The sequence below is a fragment of the Amblyomma mixtum genome, chromosome 1, assembly GCF_055824585.1.
Source record: "Amblyomma mixtum isolate Tamu chromosome 1, ASM5582458v1, whole genome shotgun sequence".
Taxonomy (NCBI): Eukaryota; Metazoa; Arthropoda; class Arachnida; order Ixodida; family Ixodidae; genus Amblyomma; species Amblyomma mixtum.
This window is the reverse complement of record NC_143012.1, coordinates 60,128,455-60,153,442: the sequence shown is the minus strand read 5'-3', so window position 1 is coordinate 60,153,442 and position 24,988 is coordinate 60,128,455. Positions and strand designations below refer to the sequence as shown.

Below are 24,988 nucleotides of genomic sequence, written 5' to 3'. Positions count from 1 at the left end.
CGACTAAGGCTATGAGAGACGCCGTAGTGGAGGGCTCCGGAAATTTCGACCACCTGGGGTTCTTTAACGTGCACTGACATCGCACAGTACACGGGCCTCTAGAATTTCTCCTCCAAATTCCAGCCGCCGCGGCCGGGATCGAACCCACGTCTTTCGGGTCAGTAGCCGAGCACCATAGCCACTGAGCCACCGCGGCGGCCTTTTCAGTATTTGGCAACAGTGAATGACCAAATGGCTACCTGTTGATCGTTTCAAAGAACAAGTGTGCTCACTTATCCTCGTTGTGCAGAAGTGTAAGACGAGAGGTTGAGACGTCTTGACAGTAGTGAGGATGATGCTGCTGATGGCTTAGTTGTTGTAAGGAGATAGCGCCACCCAGCGGCGTTCGTGAGGAGAAGAAGACAAAGCACGAGGAGCGCGTGCGGAGGGGTACGCCGGGAGAGGTCGAAGAGGATTACGGGGCAGAGAAGAGAAGAGCGCGGTGGGCGACGGACGTGGACGAGTTCTGCTGGCTCCCCGAGTTCTGGGCTTGGGCCTTAGCCGCAGACGTCCGGGCCACCAGACCTGGACATCCATCGTCGAGAGCCTCAACCACCAGGCCCAGGCGCCACTCTTCTCCGTCCATCCGTCAGCTGCTCCACTCAGGCCGCCTCTGGCGCCTACGTGACTTTTCCGGGATACCAGACCTGGGAACCGTGCTGGGAGCCCACGAACGCTGACGCTGCGGTAGCATTGCATCGACGTTGGAACGCCAAGAGACTCCTTGACTGCCCGACACCCAGCCAGTCCTCTCCGCTCGTTGCTCGAATAAGACAAGTAGTGTGACTTTCCTCTTTGACTCTTTTTTTCTGCATTTTTCGTAAGCGCTTTGTTCTGTTCCCCCGTGTGTTTTTCCCGTGTGTTGTTGCGTTGCTCTCTTGTTCCTTTTCCTTTTCTTCGCTCTCATACTGAAATTGGTTTCCTTTCCGATAAAAGCCGCCTCGTTTATTGTTTGTACTTTTGTGTTTGTTTAAAATAAGACCTGCAATCTCACAGAGTCCTCACAGTTGTGCTTGGGCCAGAGAGCCAGGTAACAGAGAGATTCTTGTAGAAGAAGTTTGCTGAAGCAGCAGGGATGTAGCCTAGGCAAATTCATCATCGTGATCAGCCTGACTACGCCCACCACGAGGCACGTCTCTCCAATTAACCCGGTCCTTTGCCAGTTGCGGCCACTGTATCCCCGCAAACTTTCTGCCGCCCCCTGCTACGGTTGTTTTCTCTTGGAATCCTCTCCGTTACCCTTAAGGACCTGCGGTTATCTTGCCTTTGCATTACATGCCCTGCTCAAGCCCATTTCTTCCTCTTGATTTCGACTAGGATGTCATTAGCCCGCGTTTGTTCTCTCAGCCAATCTGCCCATATCTGGTCTCTTAACGTTACACCCATCATTTTTGTTTCCATAGCTCGGTGCGTTGTCCTTAACTTAAGCTGTACCCTCTTCATTAGCCTCCACGTTGGGCAAGTTGGTTCATCACTAATGGGGATGGCTGCATTGTGAACAGCAAAACCTTTAAACGTGTTTTAATTACCATTATATATGTGTCTGTGTCTGCGCGCGCGCGCGAGTTCGTGCGTGCTCGCAGTGCTCACGAAAAAAGGCAAGAGTGACTGAATGTCTGTTTTTTTTTTAATTAATGGTGCATGATTATTGTCGCTGAAACATAATGAATTAGAAAGCCTGAGAAAAAACAACCATGTTTTTTATGAAGTGTGTGTGTGTGCATGAAAGTGAGTCTTTATACCGAACCTCATGTGACATGAAAACAAAGCTCTGCACTACCGGAGTATTCCAGTGAAGTATTACAACACATTGTCAACACATTGCATGCAGAATGCTGAAATCATACACCTCTGTGGGGTTGCAGGATTATTTAGGTGGCGTTTCTAATTTAGTTTGGAATCCACGTGTTCTTTATGGTTGAAAAAGAGTAAAATGGTGATTAGACACACCGGTACACAGGGGATGTTAGGTCCGCCGTGGTGGCTCAGTGGTTGTGGTGCTCGGCTGCAGACCCGAAAGACGATGGTTGGACCCCAGCCGCAGCAGTAAAATTTCAATGGAAGCGAAATTCTAGAGACCCGATTTCTGTGCGACTAGGTGGTCGAAATTTCCGGAGCCTTTCACTACGGCATAAAGACGGATCTGTCGAGCACTAATTTGCAAATGCTTGAGTATGCTGTCGTGGTTTGCAATGACAGCACTGCTCTCATGCTCCGAATGCTTTCTTCTTTTGTTGATGTGCACCACGATGCAGCTTTCTTTTCTGTGTTAACCATGCGAGCATCCCAGCCATGATCCGAGCATTTTCCAGTGTGCTCACTCAACATGTAAATTATTGCCCAGCTTTTGTGTAATGTATGATCCAACACCGCTTTAGCTGTGACTGTTCTGACCAAAGCAGTTCAATGGAAACTGGCAGCCATCTTGCAGATTTCACAGGCCAAATTTTCCCTACGGCGCCTTCACCGGTGGCCTACAGTGCGTTCTTCAACTTGCAGTATTTGTGCACGAAGAACGAAGGATTGATACTAGGGAAAGTGTCAGGTATTGTTGTGCTCACGGATCAGGCTGTGGAGTTTTTAGTTCCTCCTGATGAACGTGTCGCTGTCACGTGCTCGCAAACTTTACTTGCCTTAGTTCTCTTCCACTGAAACGAATCTGGTAGAGCTCAATACCATGAGCGTTTGGAAAATTGTTCTTCCTGAGTTTAGCAGCAATTATAGTACAGAGAATTCGATGTTGCTTTAAGGTGAAACGAGTATTTCTTGTTGCTGCTACATACAGTATTTGGTAATATTGATGTACATAATTTTGCGAATCACCTCAGGAAAGCAAACACCAGGACAATCAGTGAATCGTTTTGCGATTATAAAAACAGAATATATGGAGGGCATAAACCTCAGAACAAAGTAAATGGCACATCCAATACCTGTAGCCATGCCCGCTAGAGCTGCAAGCAGTTACGGAAAGCCCACTCATGATTGTGTCAGCTAGAGTCACAGAACAAAGAGAGTTTGGCTGGCATCGAATGGAAAGTACCTCAATCCTGCATGAACGTTAGCTGCTTAACTGTGTGGCTACCCGGATACATAGCCTCGGCTGCGGCTAAATGATTTGCATCTGTGGCTTGACATCTGCGGAGCTTGCTCCAATTGGTAAAAGCGTGAACGGGTCAAACCCGCTAAGCAAAGGCAAAGCAAGATTTCATTATGACACATTGCTGCAGCTTGACATGCATGCAATGAGTCGCATGAAGCCAGACCTGCAGCATAAACACAAAAAAGGATGGATCTGTCGAGCACAGATTTACAAATGCCTGAGTTTACTTGCCATGGCAGCACTCGCATGATCACACGTAGTACTAGAGCATGCACTCTAATTTGTTTCCATTGTTGATGCTCACAGCCATGAAGGAAAAACAAAAACTCGGCTGCCAGTGCAAAGCTAAATTGGGAAAACTATCGACGAGGGAAATAGTTGCCATAATGATTCAAGATAATGTCATATTATTTCTGTAATCTACATGGCGTAGCAGCTCAATTCGGACATGTATTCATGACTCGGGAATGAAAAATTTGTGGTATTTAAGGCAGAAAGCTCCACTAGTTCATGTTTGGATTGAGAGGACATAGTAGTAGCGCTAAAAAAACAACAAGGACAACAAGGTAGAGAAAGATAACACAGCCGCTATGTGGCTGGACAGCAGTCGAGAGCAAGAAATACTCGTTTCGCTTTCAAGCAACAGCGGATCCTTCGTACTAATTCTCCAAACGCTCATGATATCAAGCTCTACCGGATCCGTTTTATTGTAAGAGAAAGGTAAGAAAAGCTTGCGACAACGTGACAGCGGCATGTGGTTGATCACGAGGAACTAAAAACTCCGCAGCCTGATCCGTACGAAAAGCAGTTTGACGCTTTCCCCGGTATCAATCCTTCGCGCACATGCACTGAGATGAGGAACGCAACCATCCACAGCGCTGATATTTTCTTTTCTCGTGTTCGCCTATTTGGCCCGTGAAAGCTGCAAGCCGGCTGACAGTTTTCAATTTACTGGTTGGGTCACATCTAAAGCACTGTTGGATCATACATTAGATAAGCCGGGTAATAAATTAGACACGGTTAACATGTTCAGTGACCGCCGCGGTGGCTCAGTGGTTATGGTGCTCGCCTGCTGACCCGAAAGACGCGGGTTCGAGCCCGGCCGCGGCGGTCGAATTTCGATGGAGGCGATAATAGTGGCCCTAGTTCTGTGCCATGTCAGGGCACGTTAAAGAACCCCAGGCGGGTCCAAATTTGTGGAGCCCTCCACTACGGCGTCTCTCTTAGCCTGAGTCGCTTTGGGACGTTAAACATCTTAAGCCAAGCCAAGCCACATTGCCAAAATGCTGGCAAGGTTTTGACGTAGAAAAGAAAGCTGCATCGCCATAAGTATCAACAATGGCAACAACTTCGAGTGCGACCAGGTGCTGTTATATGGCACGTAAACTCAGGCGTTTGCAATTTTGTGCTCCTCAAATACGTCTTTTTTTGTGATTATACTGCTGTTCTGGCTTCATGCGGCTCAAAGCATTTCAAGCCGCAGCATGTGATATAGATATCGTGCTTTGTCTTTGCGTGTGCTTGGCGGGTTTCCGATTCGTTGGCGCTTTTACCAGTTGCAGAATGTCTAGCCACAGATGCAAATCATTTTACCGCAGTCAAAGCTACTCGGGTAACCAGAGTTAAAGCAGTTAACTTTGATGCAGGTTGAAGTACTTTGCCATTCGAAGTGGATAATTCATCGCGTGCACCCGCGGGCAAGTAAACGCGACAAGTGCTAAGATGGCGATTTGCACTGGCTAGCCGCTAAAAATTGAATGGATCTCTGTGTTCTTATGTGACAGTTTTGCTGACACAGTCGTGATAGAGCTTTTTGTAGCTGCTTTCAGCTCTAGCGTGTGTGACTACAGTCGATGTGCCATTTACTTTGTTCCGAGGTTCATGCAGTCCATTCTGCCTTTAATCGCTGAGTGAGTGCAATTCTCCGATTGTCGTGGTGTGTTTGCTTCCTCGAGGACTATTGTAGCCATGAAAGGTATGGTTCATACGCGCCTAGACGCCCGAGAAACTGTGACACCTTGCGTGAAGCGCTGCTGTCTATTCTGGGGCCCGATGTAGGTGATACAGATGGCTGTACTTGTAGCCAACTGATCGCGCCGACAAGTTAAAAAAAAAGAGCATATCAATTTTAATTTTTTTTTTTGGTGGCAAAGAAACCACTGCAGTCTGTTGTTATAGAATCATTCAAGAATGGACAATTAAGCGTTTTAATAGTCTGCCCCGAACAAGGACAAACTCTTGACACTCTTCCATTGCATTATTTATCTTCCCTTTGACATGTCCTCGTGGCATTCATGTTGTTATTGTTAAATGCATGCTTAGCAGTGCTGATTGTGGCTTTGGGACATTATTTTCATTGGGGCTGCTTTCTTTTTTCCATCTCACAGGTGTCATAAATCACGTTAAAAAGACAAGGACTGCTAATTGCCAGGAGAATCTTCCATGGGGAACCGCTGCCAATGTCAGGAGACCCATAGGTGGATGCTTGTATCCTGTAAAACCATGTATCCTTTGATCTAAATTTGTTGACCGTAGTCCAATGTATTCAGGGCAAACCCTGAAACTGGAATATATTCCAGTTAGAGAGTAATACTTATTAGTATGCACCAGAATGCACCCATATGGCTGCTTCAGAAAGTTAGATTCAAGCTATTCCATTATTTTGCAAGTGCCCTGCCTTACTCGTTCGCGGTGAATGTGCCTTTCTGCAGCTTTCTTTCAGTCATTGTTGTATTGTTTATGCATGTATTTCTTTATGGCATAACATTGCTGCTTGCAACTTTCTGGGGAAAATGAATGTAAAGGAGAAATGGCAAAAGCTGCAGTGCTCTGGGCAAGGGCGTCTGCAGAACTTTTGCAGGGGAGGGCACCCAATGGCCAGGGATGGGGGAGGCGGTAGATTAGCACCAAAAAGGCACTATAAGTCGAAACCACCCACATGAAACAAAAATTAGAAACAGTAAATTAGATCTAGGCTTGGAGAATATGCACTGGATTTTATTAATGAACAAAGAATTAATCTTAAAGGTGCAGTGAAGAGGAATCTGAACTCGTCTTTTTGCCGCGCAAAATCGACCTACATGTTCCGAGCATTCTTAGAAACTTCGAATGACTGCCCTGTGTGGCCGATTTCCCTAATTAAATCGAATTAACGTCTGGCTCCCGCCTTTATGCTTTGAATTCTCCCCGTACGATGATAGGAGTCGGCCAACGCGTGGAGTGCCATTCACCCAGTCCCGTGGCGGCTTGCCACTCTGCCATTAGCGGAGTAATACGTCGTAATCCGTAGAAGCAAATAGTCCGCGCGTATTTTTATTTCTGCGGGCTTATTTTGTGGCTATATTATCTGCGAATGTAACTATTTATTCACGGTAACCTAAAAAACAAAATAAAGGGAAAGCAAAGCCTCCACGAAGCGGACTGAAAGGCACTCCACACGTTGGTCGACTCCGCCTACCGTACGGGGAGAATTAAAGAAATAAAGGCGGGAGCCGGACGATAATTTGATTTAATTAGGGAAATCGGCTACACAGGGCAATAAGTCGAAGTTTCTAAGAATGCTCAGAATGTGTGGATCGAGTTCCTGCGGCAAAAAAAAAGAGTTCAGATTCCTCTTCAGCGTACCTTTAATAATGAAAATGCAAAAAGTTTCAACCACCAAAGCGTGCTAATCAGGCTGTGTAGTTGTTTTCTGCTAGTGCATAAAAAATATGCGACATTCCAGGAGGGCCCGGGGGGGCACCAGTCTCCCTTGCCCCCCCCCCCCCCCCCCCTCCAGATGCCCATTGTTACAGGATATTCCGTGTCCAACACTAAAGTGGTAGTGGTGGTTTATCATAGTTAAGCTGGGTGGATGAGCAAAAGCATGTGTTCATTCTTCAATCAGAGGGGACTCTTAAGCTGTGCCTTAAGGGTATGACGCGACAGCTTTACTGGGTTATTGCCCATATATGCAGAATCAGTCATCGTCTACTTAACATTCATAGACTGGTGGGTCCTGATACTGATACTAGTGCAATGGAGCAGCATTTAAGCGATGCGCCGCTCCACTGGCACGTGGCTATTTCTATCACAGCCACCATTTGGGATTGTGCAGCCATGTTGTTCTTCCTGATCAACCTCTCGCGACCCATCATTAATTTAACTGCCACCTGCCGCTGTGGCTCAGTGGTTATCGCGTTCGCCCACTGGCCCGAAAGATGCAGGTTCAATCCCGGCCGTGGCGGTTGAATTTTGGTGGAGGCGAAATTCTAGAGGCCTGTTTGCTGTAGGAGTCAGTGCATGGTAAGGAACCCCAGGTGGTTGAAATTTCCGGAGCTCTTCACTACAGCATCTCTCATAGTCTGAGTCACTTTGGGACGTTAAACTCCCATAAATCATAACTGCCACCTACGTGGTGGTCAGTTTACTCACAATCGGGTAGGCAGGTTGTGATGACGCCACAAGGTTACGTAAACTATGTGACGCGACACCCTCTTCTGCAGAAGACAAGGTTCTTGCTAGGGGTTGGTACGTATGGAGAGATGGTTTTGCACTAAAGCTGGAGGAGACAATTAAGATCCGCCTAAAGGGTATATGACCTGATAGCATTGATGTGTTAATGGCCATATATGGGATGTGGTGATGCTCTACATTACATTCATAAACCACTGGGAGCCCTCAATACCTCTCCTGGTGCAGTCGTTAAACAATGCAACACAGCTCAGCTATGGCAGGTGTGGCCACCGGTGGGGCTTGTGCGACCCTGGTTGCTATTCCCAAGCAGCTTCTCATGACCAGTCATTGATTAAAACTCGCGATCCGGTAGGCAGGTTATGATAGTGTCACAAGGTTTTGTGGCTGAGGTTGCTTCTCTGGGGATTTCTCATGGACTTTTTACTTGCAACCAGTGATGCCGACAACGATGCTCGCTTTTCTGTGACACGATGCCCTGAACTCCGTCTCATTAAAATTGACCTGTGGCAGCTGTTGTCTTGTGAACTCTGCATTTCTATATTTTCATTCATCCAGGCATGCAAGGCATCCATATTTCATGATTTAAGATATAGTGGTGTTGCAATTCATTTTTTGTTACTTGTTTGCAATATTTATGTGAATATGTGTATGTGTCTTCTTTGCTAGTTTAAAATGTTTGTGACCAACCTGAGTCACTTGGGTCAGTATGCTAATCTTTAAGAGTAGTACTCTGAGTAGTAAGTAGCTATATTTTTATTTTTTCTAGAAGAAGCTTGGACGTTTTTACTTTTTCTCTTGAAACTAGTCAACATTTATAGCATGGCTTAGCCTTGCTTTCTCGTCATTTATTTGAACATTTTCGAAAAGACAGACTGCTGTCACTTACTGCCAGTGGTGTAGCGCTGCTGTTGGCAGAAGTGGTTGCTGGTATCTATTCATAGATACTGTCTTGTAGTGTTAACAGCAGTCCAATGATCAAGAAGTCAGCAAAATGCTTCCAAACGACACTTGACTGCGCAGATCTGTGCCCACAAAGAACTGAGTGTCTCGGTGGCTGTGTAGTAACAAGCCTGCTTGGCGGTTGTCGAACAGAATTGCTGCAGCTCTTGTGCGCACTCAATTTAAAGCTTTGCAAGGAACATTTGAACTAAGGAACCAAAAGAAACAACAATCTGGAAAAATGTTTAAGCGGTTCTGCGTGGCTGTGATCAATCGAGATATGTCCGGTCGCATCTCAGACAAAATGATCAAGCTGCGTACCGGCAGTTTTGAACATCAACAAACACAGTATGATTTGCGGCAATATGAGCAGTATTAATTTAGTTATAGTATTTTTAAGACTGCCTTAGTGTTTTCAACTGTAGTTTTGATAACACTCGGGCATCTCATATAATGTGACACTCATTACTGCCACTGCATGCTGCCTGGGTGGCACAGCAGTCGGGTCCACAGTTGCATGAAGTTACTATAAGTGTATATTCTGTCCTTGATGGGGGGTTTTTAGACACAGTCTGCCATGAAAAAACGAGACTACGATATGAAAATATACGAATTCAGATGCTTCTGCTGCGTATTGCACAGCCACAGCGTAGACTTGCTTATTCGGATAAGGAGCTCTCAATTGCTGCAGAAAAAATTAAGTTGATGAAAGTCAGCAGGCTGTCTGTTTAACAAAATGGTGCAACTTGCAGCTTGCAGTGCTTATTCTAATCAACTTCTCTGCTCTGTTTCATTTTGCAGGCATCGAAACCACTATCGGCAACCAATGAGTACACAAGCTGCCCAAAGAACCATCTTCCAAAAACGGCTTCGAGCATTTTTAGGATGAACTGTCTGATGTTCATAACCTCAAATAGCAGCATAGCCAGTGATCTCAGACTGTGGCGATAGTGCATGAAAAGGGGCCGTATTAGTCCCTGCCTTGTGGGTGCCTAGACCACAGCCATCATTGCAACTACAAGCTGTGGTGTCTCAGTGGTTACATTGCTCGGCTGCTCACTCGATGAAAGATGTGGACTGGATTCTGGCCGAGGTGGTCACATTTTGATCGAGGCAAAATGTTAGGAGGCCCATGCACTTTGTGATATCAGTGCACGTTAACGAACCCCAGGTGGTCTTAATTACTGGAATCCATCCACTACGGTGCCCTTCATAGCCTCAGTTGCTTTGCGGCGTCAAACCTGATAAACCAACCAACCATCATTGCATCATTAACAGTGGATATTGTGTAACATTCTATGTATGACATCGTGCATGAGTGCAGAGAAACCTTGTTATCTTACACATTGCTGTACAATTGTTCTCTGTAGCTTTTTCTGAACAGAGTACACAAGGCAGAGAGTACACAGAAAAAGAATACCTGCAGTAGAAAAGCGCCTGTCTGTATGGATGTGCCTTTTGTGCATCATACTTCGTCTTGCTTTTTGTGCTCTAGTCTCACCAGTTTAGCTCTCGGTTTCCATTGTGGTTCTACTGCCCTGTGAGCTTCCATGTCTCATGATTTTATGGCTTATTGTTTTCTGCATTCTTCTACATATAACGTCCTTATAAATTGAGCTCTGAAAAGCAGTAGTAATAACTTTGTTATACTGTCAGATATTCTGGGATGAATATTAATCTGTACTATTTTAAATGATGTCTGCAGAAGCTTGCATTACTTGTGCTTCTGATTCTATTTGCTGTTAGGTTAATGTTATCTAGAATGGTTCATTTTAGCTTGATATTAATGATTAATGCTTATTTAAGTGCTATATGTTACATTGGTGACACTACTGACAGAGTTGGTTTTGTCCTTGTGGTTTGCAATGTGACTGCTTCTGTTCTGAATTTATTTTTTGTTATCACCGGGCCTGATTATGCTAGATTGAGTATAGATGTCTTGTTTTCTTGATTGCTTTTGTTTATTTTGCTATCTTAACATTCAGAACTGCTGTGTATGTTTTAATTATTTATTCACTGCATTTCGGTTTGGTAATATCAACCTGCAGATATTTTTAGTCACGAAGCCCTGTTTTTTTTTGTGGCTACAGGAAAAAAATTGTTTGCTTATGGTGTTCGCAGAATAGCTGAAGAGGTTCATGCTTTGTTGGTACAATATATTGTGGTAGCTGCCAGACGTGCCTACTGTGAAATGATACCCAAGATGGGGCAGTCTGCAGAGGCGAATGCGCTGATTACCATGTTGTTTTCGGTCGTGACAGATCAGCTCAGATGTAGGTATTGAGCATTTCGCTACATTTAGTGAAAGGTAATCGGTCATCCAGCAGTTTGCTCAAGGGTTATGTGCAACATGCAGGGTAATGAATTTTAAAGCTTTAATAGACAAAAGTAATGCACTCATCAGTAGTGTACAGTGTCACGAGTCGGAGCTCAGAGATATTCTTTAATTTCTGAAAAACTTACACAGACTTGCTAGATGCCTTCCAAGAAGCCAGGCATTATACGAGCACTTTGTCTAAGTTGCTTTCATTTTTAAGTTGTCTGCAGAGTATCCCAAGTAATTGTTTGAAAGCTAGGACATTATCCCTCGAACTCCATGCAAATTTATAAGTACCAGGAAACCTGGTTTAAAAACTTTTTTTTTTTGAGGAACAACTCATTGACCCTGAAATGAAATGTTAGCCTAAATGTTGTGTAAGATTGCCTTCTTCATTTATAGGTTACTGGCTGCCCCTCCAAACAGGCTGCAACAAGCTATAAATACTCTGATTTTCTTGACGCAGGCCTGGTCACAGCTGGTCCAAACCTCAGTGTGATGCCTGGGGAAGACATCAGTAAGCAGCTACGCCAGTCCTCGCACTGTAGTCAGAGTTTCATGAAGAAAAGCCAAACGTGTGACCGTCCATTCCCGTGCGACCACTGCGGGCAGAGCTTTGCTATCAAGGCCACCCTCGTAGAGCATCTTCGTACTCACACGGGTGAGCGTCCATACAAGTGTGACCACTGTGAGAGCAGCTTTGCTGTGAGGCGGAGCCTGGTGAGACACCTTCGTACTCACACGGGTGAGCGTCCATACAAGTGTGACCACTGTGAGAGGAGCTTTGCTCTGAGGCAACACCTGTTGAGACACCTTTGTACTCACACGGGTGAGCGTCCACACAAGTGTGACCACTGTGAGAGCAGCTTTGCTCTGAGGCAGCACCTGGTGGCACACCTTCATACTCACACGGGTGAGCGTTCATACAAGTGTGACCACTGTGAGAGCAGCTTTGCTCTGAAGCAAAACCTGGTAGTACACTTTCGTACTCACACGGGTGAGCGTCCATACAAGTGTGAGCACTGCGAGAGCAGCTTTGCTGTAAAGAACTCATTGGTGACACACCTTCGCATCCACACGGGTGAGAGACCATACCAGTGCCAGCTCTGCCCCATGGCCTTTAAACAGAGATCAGGCCTTGTAAAGCATATGCAATCCCATAAGAGAAAAACCATTTCGGTGTGAGCTGTGCAGAGTGCCGTTTAAAGGAAAGCACAGTTTCAAGCTACATGAAAGCAGGACATGCTTCAAATGTCACAGTTCGTTGAAGTTTTGATACCTTTTCCCAACAATATGTTAATACTATTGCTAGCTAACCTGTCTGACTCTTAATTTGCTATGTTGGAAAAAAAAATGCGAATTTACCTGCCTTCAAGGTACATCGGCACAGCAATTCTTCGGTTTCTTTTCTTCCTCCACACGAAGCCTGAACTTACCAGGCTGGTACTTTACTAGTTTCAGCGCATTGGTGATGTGTGCGAACTGTGGTTACAGTGCTTGGCACTAGTTTGCAAACTGGCATACTCACATCAGAGCAGTTCTGTTTCTTTTAAAAGCGAATGTAATGCCACCAGAGAAGCATGCTATTTATTATTCCTTCCATGATTGTGTTGTGGCTGCATTATTGGGGCAAAAGAGGCGAGAAACCAAGCCCAGGCTCCTGATGATAAACAATGCTGGCTTTTGTTTGCAGGTTTTTAATCTCTTGGTTTAAATTTTAAAAAATAAATGCTTTACTGCACGAGATTCCTGTGCGTAATCTTTTGTCAAATAATTGGATATCTTTGCATGTGGCATGCTTTTATTGCAAATTATGTCCTCACCATTGTTATTCTTGAGAATGCCTATCTGCATGTGGCATGTTTTTATTGCAAATTATGTCCTCAGCACTGTTATTCTTGAGAAACATGCTGCAGATTTGGAGGCAAATAATCACTGTCCCAAGAGGAGTTGTTGTTCTCATTCCATTATATGACAATGGTTTCTAGGTATTTAAGCATTTCACAGCAAACCCTTGCATATTATGTTGTGGTTATGGAAACTCGAGTAAACTTTCCTTGATGACTACGTTGACTTAATAATTTACTTAAGTTGACCATTGACATAAACACTATTGCAATTTATAAAAGCTTGTGGAGTGTAATTTGTTGAAAACCAATGAGGGACACTGAGGACGATGCCATCAAATTTTTTCTTTTGTTAGTAAAATCCGGTAGTTCCACACTGTAGCTTTGCTGCCATTTGTCCTGAAGTGAAAGGTGCATTTATTGCGAAGAGTTTTGGATTCGAAGTTGAAAACTTTTTTCCCGCTGCTGCAATTCAGACTCGAGAGTCTCTGATGACGAAGTAGGAGAACAGCGACTCTGTGACTGCTGGCTGCGGAAGCGCAGCAGCCGAAATGAAAACTACTGCCGACTTGATGTTGCAGGCCTCTATCACCTGTTGTCACTTTGTTTATGTTTGCACCAACATTATGATGGAGCCCTTTCCCGATTCTGGCAATGAAGGTCTTGCAAAGAATTGAGGCATGCGGTCAGCGACCTCAACCTCACACAGCACGCAATACTTTAGAGGGCTGAGGTGGCAAGTCTTGTTAGAAAGTCCTAGCGCTGAGGAGTCGGCAGCATCGCCGTCACCACCGAGCCACCACCACGACTGATGTGTAGCAACTGGTATGTGCGGGCATATTGAAATTCTGTAAGTATAGTCCTCATAGAGATAGTTACGCAGCCTAGTGTCTTCGTACTTTGACAAAGCGAACACGCCATTGTGTACCATTGCACCAACTTCATTCAAGGAGCACTTGCTGCTCTGCCCTCTTAAATTGCGGTGCATAATAAAACCATACGACACACAAAACGCATAGCTGCGAAGCACCCCAAAGCATACCAAAACTCAGCTGGCTGCCTTGATGCGCTGCTAATTGCAGGCTTTCTTTGACTTTCAGCATTCAGGTTTTCTTTTTTCCGTCTTCCTCCTGTGATAAAAGTGCACTAGTGGCTTGAAACAAAACTTGTATACTTTAATATGGATCAAACATGCACCCTTCGTGCACGTTTGTCAGCCTCAGAGAGTTGTTGTGCCTTTTCTCCTATTTCATCGTCACACTTGTACTTGCGAGATTGTTCTGTGGCGGTGACAGCTGATATTTAGTTTTTGCTGTTTTCCACCTTACAAGAGCTTTTTTTTGTTTTCAGAAAGAGCGGTGTTTTTGTGTTTACTTGCTGGTATTTTATCGATACAAGCCAACTTCATTTTCTACTCAGTGTCCCTTTAAGGAATATTTGCTCCATTCTTTTAAAGACTCAGCTATGTGTTGTGAGCTTTAATACTTTGGAAAAGAGAGACACCAAGCAACACAAAAGGTCTTTCTTGACGTTTCTTCTCCCAGCACGGGGTCCTTGTTGACAGCTAAGACGCAGTCTCCTCAAAAACCACAACTGAGTTTACTTGGAGGAATCGGGATGCTACAAAAAGCAATTGCAGTAATGAGCTCATGTTGTGAAAAATAAAATTATTCTTAGCAGCACTTAAGCAGCACCTAGTAATGGATGGCCAAAACACTGATTGCAACAAGGAAGATCGTTGCAAGTAAAAAAATCACAGTTGCTGTCTATGAAATCGCTAAACATATGCAGAACACATCACACAAACTGATTTGAAACCACAGAAGTCTAGACCCGATATGCACATGCTCCTGGTGATTTTTCAAGGCTATTTACAATAAACCACTTTTGGTGATGTCTTCATTGTGAGCACGGCCCCCATGCTGGCAGCTGAAATTTCAGGCGTGGTTTGTGTCTTTGTCTTCAAATGCACTCCCCCCCCCCCACCCCGTTCTCCCCGAACGGGATTTGAACTACAATACTACATCAGCTTTTTCCGTGATGCTGGTTTGTTCGCAAATGGTTTACTTGCTGCTTTGGAGGGTTTTGACATTAATAATTGTGTGTTGTAGTAGTTTGCAGCATTTGTGACGAAATCAATAAATTTTTCTTTTCATCCATACAAAGCACAAGGATGGAGTGCCTGCAAAAAGCTGAAGCTATCGGCATCTTGGCAAACAAACTGCCTTTACACATGATAGCAGCGAAAGCATATTACGGACATGACATGGATATGTGCTGATTCACAACTGATCGCTTTATTTATTGTGTTTTGAAATTTATGGACTGAAAGATGGCACTAAAATACGCAGATGATTTAGGAACAAATACAAATCGCGGATTAGCCCTGGCTGAGGTGTAGCGGAGAAATAGCTGAGAGCGATCTAAAGCAAAACAAAACCTAGCACTTCCCTCCAAGACCTGTTTTCTTTGTTTTTCAGTGTTATCGGTGGGGTGTGAACACAAGCATTCCTTTCTTTTTAGATCCAGAACACTTGAACCCTTTGTGGGACGCAGGACAGATACTGTATTTGCGCGATTGTAGGTCGGCCTTTTCTTTTTCATTTGCAAATATGAAGTGGAGGGTTGACTTACAATCGAAACTAAAGCTGGGCACCATAAATAAATAAAAGCAAGACAAATGAGATATCCGGAATGCTATCGCGTGGTTGCAAATTTGTTTGCTCCACGACTCTGCCCAGTAGCAATCCGTTAAAGGATTTTTCATTTTTCATTCTTTTTTTTACTTTCAACTGTGCACTCGGCGTTAAGGGAGTGTCGATAGTTCATGGATGGGCCGCTGTTCGAATTGTGGTTGCACCATTCATGGAGAGAAGAAAGTTGCGCTGCCACACGGAACGGCAGTGCTTCTGGGGAGTGTTTTGGTAGCTGATGGAAGAGCTGACTCCGCTCACGCATTTGATGGCTGCTGGCAATGTTTTACCAGTTATTAATGTAATGTTATGAACAAAGAGGGTTCAGCTTAAGTTAAGAACAACGCAGCGAGCTATGGAAAGGAAAATGATAGGTGTAACGTTAAGAGATTGAAAGCGGGCGGAGTGGGTGAGGGAACAAACGCGGGTTAATGACATCTTAGTTGAAATCAAGAGGATGAAATGGGCTTGGGCAGGGCATGTAATGCGAAGGCAAGATAACCGCTGGTCCTTAAGGGTAACGGAGTGGATTCCAAGAGAAAGCAAATGTAGCAGGGGACGGCAGAAAGTTAGGTGGGTGGATGAGATTAAGAAGTTTGCGGGGATACAGTGGCTGCAACTGACAAAGGACAGGGTTAATTGGAGAGACATGGGAGAGGCCTTTGCCCTGCAGTGGGTGTAGTCAGGCTGATGATGATGATGATGAATGTGATGTTTTGTCTCGTCATTTGTGCTTCGGGTCCGGTATGTGTCCAGTGCTCAATCACGGCTACATTCAAGAAGGCTGTCATTCTTTAAGCCAAAGAAATGAACAACTGTGCGCCAGGGCCAGCAGTTCAACGTGTTGGAATGGCTGATGCAGGTGTGGTGGCTGCATTGAGGCAAAAATTTCTGTTCCATGTGGTGTCGTGGTGCGGCTGTTTGCAAAGTGCAGGATTTTATGCGTGCTGTGGTCGTTTGCGAAGTGGGGGATTTTGCTGGACAACGACATTAGAACGATGTGCTGCAGGGCCGCAGAAGCGATGATGACAGCAGTGGTAGTGTGGACGATGCTGCAAGCATGTAAATGTGGACGAGTTGTCCAGTGACTAATGCATTTTCGTCTTGGAAAGTGCCCACTTGCAACTGCCATCCGCGGTAGCTGCCTGACGTTGGAAAGAAACTAACCAATAGCCATCTCTCAACTTGTATACGCAGTTGTGAGCGACAGAGGAGGGTGCGAGCATGAAAAAGTTGCCGGGAATTCTCGCCAACTTTGGTGCGTGATTGTGGATCATCTGCGGTCTGTAGAAGTGTATCGTTTCACTCAGGTTTTCATGACAACACAGTGCAGTTATTGAGTTAATGTGCTCTTCTCGGAAGGTGTTTCAGAGCCCCTTTAAAGGCAAAGCTTAAGCAACCACCAAGTTTCTTATTTTGCCGACCTGCGATATAGGGAGAGAGTCGACTTACATGTGAGTTGACTTACAATTATTTAAATACGGTATGTCCTACTTTTTTTCATTGCGATGTTTTGAGTTGTGAGCCTAGAACTACTGCATTGATTGCTTTGATATTTCTAGCGCCAGCTTGTGGATGTCCTAAGAAGCTTTTCTGCTTTTGTTTTAACAATATTCACCCGGTGGCATCACATACACTTATCTCAAACAAACCGTTCCGCTTGCATGTGTTGCACATTTTTTCGAAAGGATTTTGGCACGATATGTCATGTCTAGGGCATGACGCAACTTATGGGAGCAATCGGACACGCTGACTGAGAGCCAAGAGGCAGAACACTGTCATGTTTATTTTCGCCTTCCTTATGTACCGGCATGGGATGACAAGATGTGTACATGTGTCACGTTACCACGGTTGCACACAAGTCAGAATAACACCACATCCCCCTTTTTTATTATTTTTCTGCAATTAAAACCCCCCAACAGCCTGACCTAGCATGTGCCCATATGCACATCTGTAACCCGAAATACCGAGAAAGCCGTCGCCATCAGCAGAAGCCTGGCTGACCGCGGTGAGTCAGACAGTCAACGAGAAAAGGCTCTACAGCGTCCCATAGGAAAAGGCCATTACCGTCCATCTACCTAGCTACATACCCATGCGCACAGTTCTTTTGCATGTTGCATTGTTGAACAGTCGATGCTTTCCATTTGTGTAAAATGGTATATCGTCTGTGTTTGTGACCTACGTAAAGCTGAATAAGTGAAGGCACTTTGTGTTTTCGGACAACCTTTGTGTGACCCACGTGGATGTGGTCCTTGAGGCTGTGAATTCCTCTGATTTTATAAAGAGGGCTGGTATCATTTGGACTGTATAAAGCTGCCAGCCCATCTCAAAACGGGAGCATTCTCCTTATGTCAGAATGATACGATTCCATATTTCTCACTGCTGTATGAAGTCTCCTCGCCTGTAAGTAAAGCTGTGTGCACCCGCTCGCTGAATCAAACCCAAAGACCATGACAATGCGCTCATAGTCGACTATGACGCTGTAGAAGCATCCTAGTGTGCTTATGAGGGGAACAGGTTATGCTTGCGCTAAAGCCGTTGTTTTAGAAATAAGTATTGCCTCATGAGCCAGTGAAAAGGATGGCAAGCAGTGCTCATTTCGTAACCCGATTTCTTCAGTTGTGCGCAGCTTGACTAGGCACTCGTCACTGGTATGAATCCATGGTTTCGCTTCTTGTTTCCAACAACTCTTTCAGCTGCTACACAAGTGTTTGTTTACTGCTTGTTGTTTCTCCCTATTTTTCCTTTCAAGAGTGAAGTTTTGTCATGAAATGCAGACGGACCTTTACGGGCTGACCAAATGAGCACCGGGCCAGGCTAGGCCACGCCTGTCATTAGCGGACCGTGCTGAGGTCCTGACCGAACTAACGGTGAGTTGGGCCAGACCCAGCCTAAATAACGGCCTGTGTAAACCTTTAGCACCGAGTATAAAGCTATTTCTTGTATCTTTCCTCGCATCTAAAGCGTTTGTCATGCCAGTTAAAGATTCCCTTTCAGTTCTAGTCTTTTTCTGCAGCTTTTGAACAGCAACGTTTTCTCGTTCTGTATTCACGGCCTCCATATTCCTTTATTTTTGGCTCAAAGGACTCGTGACCCCGATATGGTTAAGAGGACATTCACAATTTTCTATTCTGACCAGCACTTTTGAGAAACTGAAAGTGACAGCGGTGGACGTTGCTCAATGTGTTTCACTTATTTCCTTTTTTTTGTAAATAAACGTGGCCAGCTGAGATGAAGTAGCTTTATGCATTCCGTTAAGCGAGAGTTGCACCTGTCGGAGCCTGTGTCGTGTACTGTTATAACGTTCGCCAGATCCGAACAAGAAAAAGACCCCGAAGAAGGCTTCACGGTTTGCATGGTGCCGACCCTTGAATGCAGACGACTGCCATTTAACAACTCTTCTCAGTCACAGATAAACTCTGTGCCAGAAAAGCAGAAGCTCTGTGCTAGAAAGCAGAAGCTTCATGACACAATCGCACCATGTCATGACACGTCCAAGAGCATGAAATGCTGGGCTGTGGTCGAATACAACTCAAGAACGAAGTGGCAAATGACCCCCAAATGGGGCTATCCAATGAGTAGCGTTGACCGATTCTCATGACGTAGTGGTTAATTCCCTTTGGCCTGCTAGTGTGGAATCGCAGGGGTTGACAGATGAAAGGGAATTAACCACAGCTTAATCAGATTAAGTGCTGTGTCATGAAAATCGAACAACACCATTGGCTGGAAGGTCTCCTTTGAGTAGTGTTTGCTGCTTGGCTCTTAAGTTGTATGTGAATATAGTTGGTTCATAAAGCACAAAAGGTGAAAGCAACGGAAATGGATGCAGGACAGAGGAGGCACACACACAACACCAGCGACGTTGTGTACGTGTGTGCCTTCTCTGTCCTGTCAAGTTCCGTTTTCGCTGTTCCACTTTCTGTGTGTCATGGCGTGTCCTTTGTTGGAAGATTTAATTATGCCAGCACTTTTCTTCGAACATCTAATTTTGCTGAGCCATTCTGTCGAAGCTAGGGAATGTCGCTAGCAAGTGGATGTAGCATGAACATATCTTGACTATTTTGTTATAGAAAGTAGGGTTTTGTATGTTCGCTCATTTGTTGTTCTATGCCTACGTTTAGTTCAAATCAGATGTTAAAAATTCATTTTTTTTTCATGAAGCCGTGTCTTTCAATGGCAATTGGGACACATAAGACCCACTTTTTCAGGTGCTTTCACAGGGAAGTGGGATGCATATGCCCCACTTTTTTCTTGAGAATCGTTACACCTAGAGAGCTTAAATTTTGCATATTTCTTAAGAAGCTAATAGGCGTTACACAGATACAGACAACTTTCACTATAAGTTGTATCATGTCATATTTTGCATGTCTCTTCTTTACAGAAACTGAACAAATAAAGCATGGACCTAACAAGCCTTGCTTTTAGCCTGGTAATTCACTGTGTTAGTGTTTGTTACAAGGTTCACTTGTACTTGTAAGTGCCTCTGTATCCACTTATGGAAACCACTCAATTGGCCTCGCAGAACAGCACCTCAAACAGGACTCTGCACATTTTAAGAAACTTGTTTAAATCGCCCTAATTAGTCTACAATTTGAGTGCGCATTTTTCATTTGGAATCCACACCAGGTTCTACCTCATAGTGAATACTCGGTGTTTGCAAAACTGTGCTGCACATTTAATTTTCTGAGACTGCTCACATCCAATGTCACTGGATTAAAAAAAACCTGCTGTATTTGAAGACTTTTTTTATTGCTGTAAACATTCATGATTAATGCTAACACATAAGCATCAGTTACCATACCATTCGTTACTCCACCATTTTTTTCAGTCATCTTCGGCCAGCCGCACAAAGTTCAGTGCAGCATCTGTTGTTCATCTTCCTTTCCTTGCCCATTTATGCCTCGCAGTATTACCTATGGGAGGAAATTACCATCGCACATTGCCACTTAACCTGTGCATGCAAATTTCACGATTGAAAATGTAGTGATATTTAAATTCATTTTGTTTGTTACTTCTTTCTTACGCATATTTGAGTGCCTGCATGTGTGTACTAATCTGAACTGTGTGTGAGGAACATTGCTGGATTTAAATAGCTTTATAAGAATAAACTGTCCTGTATTTGTTCATTTCATTTATAAATTATTGTTGTCTTTTTATACCTTCCAATTTTGTTATTGCATATAGAAGCCCAGTTCCTCGTTCTTTTTAAATTGCCTACACTGTTTAGACCGCTGCAGCTGTTAATTTGTTGCTCTCATTGTCGTATGTTTGGTGTTGAGGCCTTGCACACTTCATTTAATCTGCCATATTGGACTGCGCTTTTTGTCATTCTTGTTTAATTTTGCACTGTGTGCTACATCTTTGCTCTGTAAAACATTGGCAATCGGACCTTAAGAGGTAAGCTTGATAATAACAGGTCCCAGTGGAGAGTCGAAATAGTTTCCAACCGAAGAATCTCTCCCTCCGACCAAATTCGTTTCCGTGCTTCTTTAGATGCCTTGGCAGCAGAAAGGATTTTTTATGCCTACTGTTGCACATGATGGAGTAGAGAGAGCAAATTTTCGGGCATATGTTTTTTCTTTTGAATAGTTCGCAAGACAGGAGGATACATGTTTCACTACATGGAATTCACCAATGCCAGCTGAATAATTAGTAAATGAACTTTTCCCATATTATTTAGGTGGTAACAGCTGAACAATGGCTGTGTCATAAAAGATGATTTGAACTCTTGTGAGGCAGGCAGGAGAACATGAGCTGACGTGACGTTCTTTTAAGTCGTCTAGTTGGCGTCAGTTTGTGTTTGGCCGTTGACAACCACTCGGAGTAGAGTAATCTGAATCCTGCCTTCAGTCCACAGACAGTTTGTCAAACATCCAGCGGTTTTCCATGTAGTTTGGCGTATTCGACCACTCTAAGGTGGACAGCTGCATCGTACACTGTCAAGCATCTATTTCGCACCGGATACTGGCACTTGTCGCAGATTGGCAAAGCGGAGGACTCAAGATGGAGCACAAATAAATAAATAAATGAATGAATATTAATATGAATATTGTATGTAAATAAATAAATGAAAATCATAGCACTCACCTCCTCAGCCATACATGCTGAAAAATTACCTAATGATAGTAATACGCAACTGTCATCATCTGACAACACCTCGGCGAGTGCATGCACACGTGTAGAACAGTTGATGATTTCAACTTTTTAAATTTTTTTTTATTGTCATTGGCTCCCAAGTTCATGGAAGTGGCCCATTCATGGGTGCTACCCTTGACCACATATAGGCGGTATATTTTTCTGGAAAAACTTCAGACGGCTAATTTTTTTCTCTTGCAACTTGTCACCATTTCTAGGATAGCTCAGCAATGCACGATTATGCTTTCCATGCTTGCTGATCATCTCGTAACATTTTTAGAAATGATGACTGCTACAATGCTGCCACTGGCTCTGCGCTCCTGCTGGCAAAAGTGCTTGCTGCTGTCTGTGATGGTATCAGGTGTACTGTTTTATTGATATTAATTTAAAAACCACCACACTCGTCATTGCCACTGCACGGCCTCTAAGCAGTGGTGCGGTCATGTCCACAAAGCTGCATATAGTTACTATATTGATTACATATTGCCTGTCTACTGTCGAGGTTTAAGGACACCATCTGCCATGAGATAGTTAGAGTACTGTATGAAAAAAGTGAGGTATTAAATTAATCTGCAGTGTTTCTCAGTGCCACAGCCTCGTATTCGTATTATACAACAAAAAGCATTCTTTTTCATAAAAAAAAAATTAATAAAAGCGAGCAGACTGTCTCTTTAACGAATTGCAGCAGCTTGCGACCGACCGTCGGTTGTTATGATAATCAAGTTGTTTGCTCTCTTTTATTCTGCAGGCTTTGAAAGCAGTATTGGCAAGCCAAAGAGTACACCAGCTACCTGAAGGTAGATCTTCGAAAACCTCTCCTACAAGCATTTGCCGGTGGAACAGCAGGATGTTTATGAAATGGCACATCCAGTGATCTCGGACTGTGGTGGCAGTGCACTAATTTGGGCGTAGCATACCCTGCCTAGTTATCGCAAAGAGCACAGCATTGCAACATGAACAATGTATACCATTAAACATTCCACGTCTGATATTGTACATGAGTTCAGCACGAGTCATAGGATACCTTGTGATCCAGCACAGTGCAGTGCACGTTGCACTTTTTCTCTAAATTCCTCTGTAATTAACAGCAATGAAAAAACATGGAGGGGATTACAAAAATTGCCCGTTATGTGCCTGTGTCTTTTGCGCATCACATTTCAGCTTGCTTTCTGTGCTGTTGCCTCTCCAGTTTGTGTCTTGGCTTTTCACTGTGGTTCTGCCATCATACAATTTAGTTCTTTTGTCTCATTATTTTGCTGCTTATTGTTTTATTTGCACAACTGTGTCCTATCTTTTTGCAAAGTTAGCTCTGAAAATCAGTTACATTTTACTGTTATGCAGTTGTATATTCTTGGATGAATCTTGAAGGGACATTTGTCAAAGCTAAGTGCAAAAGTATTGGCTTGGTAGATTTTGTCTCTTGGTGACAATAACATCCGCACAACTGGGGGTTTGAGCACAACTTTGTGTATCTTAAATTGGATAAGAAATTCAGGTCCAAGTGGATGGTAGCACCAAGCTGTGTTCTCTCGTCGCGTCTGATATGGTATACGCTTTTAGTAAATATCCTGCATTTCCTGATTATGCCCCAGCTTCTTGCAGACACAGATATTTTAGTTTATATAAAATTAAGGCAGTGCAGTTATTTGCTCTTTCAGTAAATTGCTGTGGCTTTTATTCGTTAAGCTTGATTGCTCATCTTTTAAAATGTTTTTGAAGAAACAAATCACACAGTCAACCTTTTTTTGTATGCTTGCAGAATTTTTTGCTAGTTACTTTATTTTTATTCATAACAGATTATCTCGAACTCACTATTAAACACTTGGCTACGTTTCTAGACAAGGAACAAGTCTTTTAGCGTGAACAAGGTTTCCATGAAATGTGCAGGGTAATTAAGTTTAAAGCTTTAACAGACAGAAGGAATGCAGTCATTAGCAGTGTGCTCTGTGTTCGATCAAAGCTCTTTGACCTTTTTTTATTGATGAAATTCTCTTCAGCATGACATGCAAGTTTCCTGCCGATACGAACACTTTGTCTAAGCAGCTCTGGCTCTTAATTTTCCTGTAGAGTATGCTCATTGCTCTCAGTAATTCTTCAGAAACTGGAACATTATTCCTCCATATAAATATATGAACCGAAAATTTTGTTTAAAAAAAGTTTTTTTTTCAGGATCAACGATTGGCTCGTACGTTGCCTCTTAGGTATACAGGTTTCTGGTCACATTACCAAACGAGCTATGACATGTTTTAATGTTCAGCATTCCATTCAAAACTCCCTGTCTTTCATTGGTGCAGGCCTGGTTAAAGCTGATCCTGACCAGGGTGTGCCGCCTGGGGAAAACTTGCAGGATGACAACACCCGTATGCAGCACTCTGTGCCAAGTCTTTGCAACACTCTTGGGAACCACCAGGATGGATATGCGAACAAGCAGCTGCATCATTGCAGCCACTGCAGTAAGGGCTTCATGAAGAAAAGCCACCTGGAACAGCACCTTCGCCTCCACACCGATGACTATCGCTACCGGTGTGACCACTGTGGATTGAAATGTGTACAAAAGTGTGACTTGGACAGACACATCCGTACCCACACGGGTGAGCGTCCATACAAATGTGACCACTGTGGGAACAGCTTTGCTCAAAGAAGCAATCTGGTGACACACCTTCGCACCCACACGGGTGAGAAGCCATTCCAGTGCCAGCTCTGCCCCATGGCCTTTACACAGAGTTCTAACCTTGCAAGGCATGTGCAAGCCCATAAGAGTGAGAAACCATATCAATGTCAGTTCTGCACGTCGGCATTCAAAGAAAAACACAATTTAAAACGCCATGAAAAAAGTCAACATGCCTCACAAACCACAGTTCCTTAAAGTTTTCATGCGTTTTCCCAACTTTAGATACCGAAATAATTGCTGGCTAACCAGTCTCACATTTTAATGGGTCAGGTTGGGATAAAATATGCAAATTTACATGATTTTAAAGTGCATCGGCATGGGGCAATTCTTCGGTTGTTTTCCCTCCACTGTAAAGAACCTGAACTAAGCAAACTGCTGCTGTCAGGAATGGGACTTAAATTGTGGCATGTGCAGATGTCATCATTTTACTAGTTTCAGTGTGTTGAATGACGTGCATGAATTCTGGTTGCAGTTCAAGAAGATGATATATTCGTGTGAGCAGGACTTCGTTTAACTCTGCAGAAATAGCCAATAGGTAAATATGGTTCATAAAACCTGGATGTTTTTTCAGGTGCGTCACTCACAATAATCATTTCTCCCACCCTTTCTTTTTCTAATTTTTATCTGTGCCTTCATTTCAATGTCCCCTCATCTTTTCAACTTTGCCGTTTCTTTTAGACAAATGTTTAAATAAATAAAATAAATCACTTTCTGGAATGAGGTTTTTAGCAGCAAGTCTAAAATTTGTGCATCTATATTGATTACTCGCATAATTTCTTGTGCCATAATAAA

The 24,988-nt window shown here is 43.8% G+C and overlaps 1 protein-coding gene across 1 annotated transcript in view; it reads left to right on the top strand.

Moving 5' to 3' along the window:
- Positions 1–6,911: 6,911 nt before the first annotated feature.
- Positions 6,912–24,988, top strand: part of LOC149366402 (uncharacterized) — a 32,764-nt gene continuing 14,687 nt past the window's right edge. The window contains exons 1-2 of the mRNA XM_089550694.1: positions 6,912–11,953; positions 23,971–24,319. Of these exons, the coding sequence (XP_089406820.1) occupies positions 11,349–11,953; positions 23,971–24,319 (954 nt within the window). The 5' untranslated portion in view covers positions 6,912–11,348. The remainder of the gene's footprint in view (positions 11,954–23,970; positions 24,320–24,988) is intronic.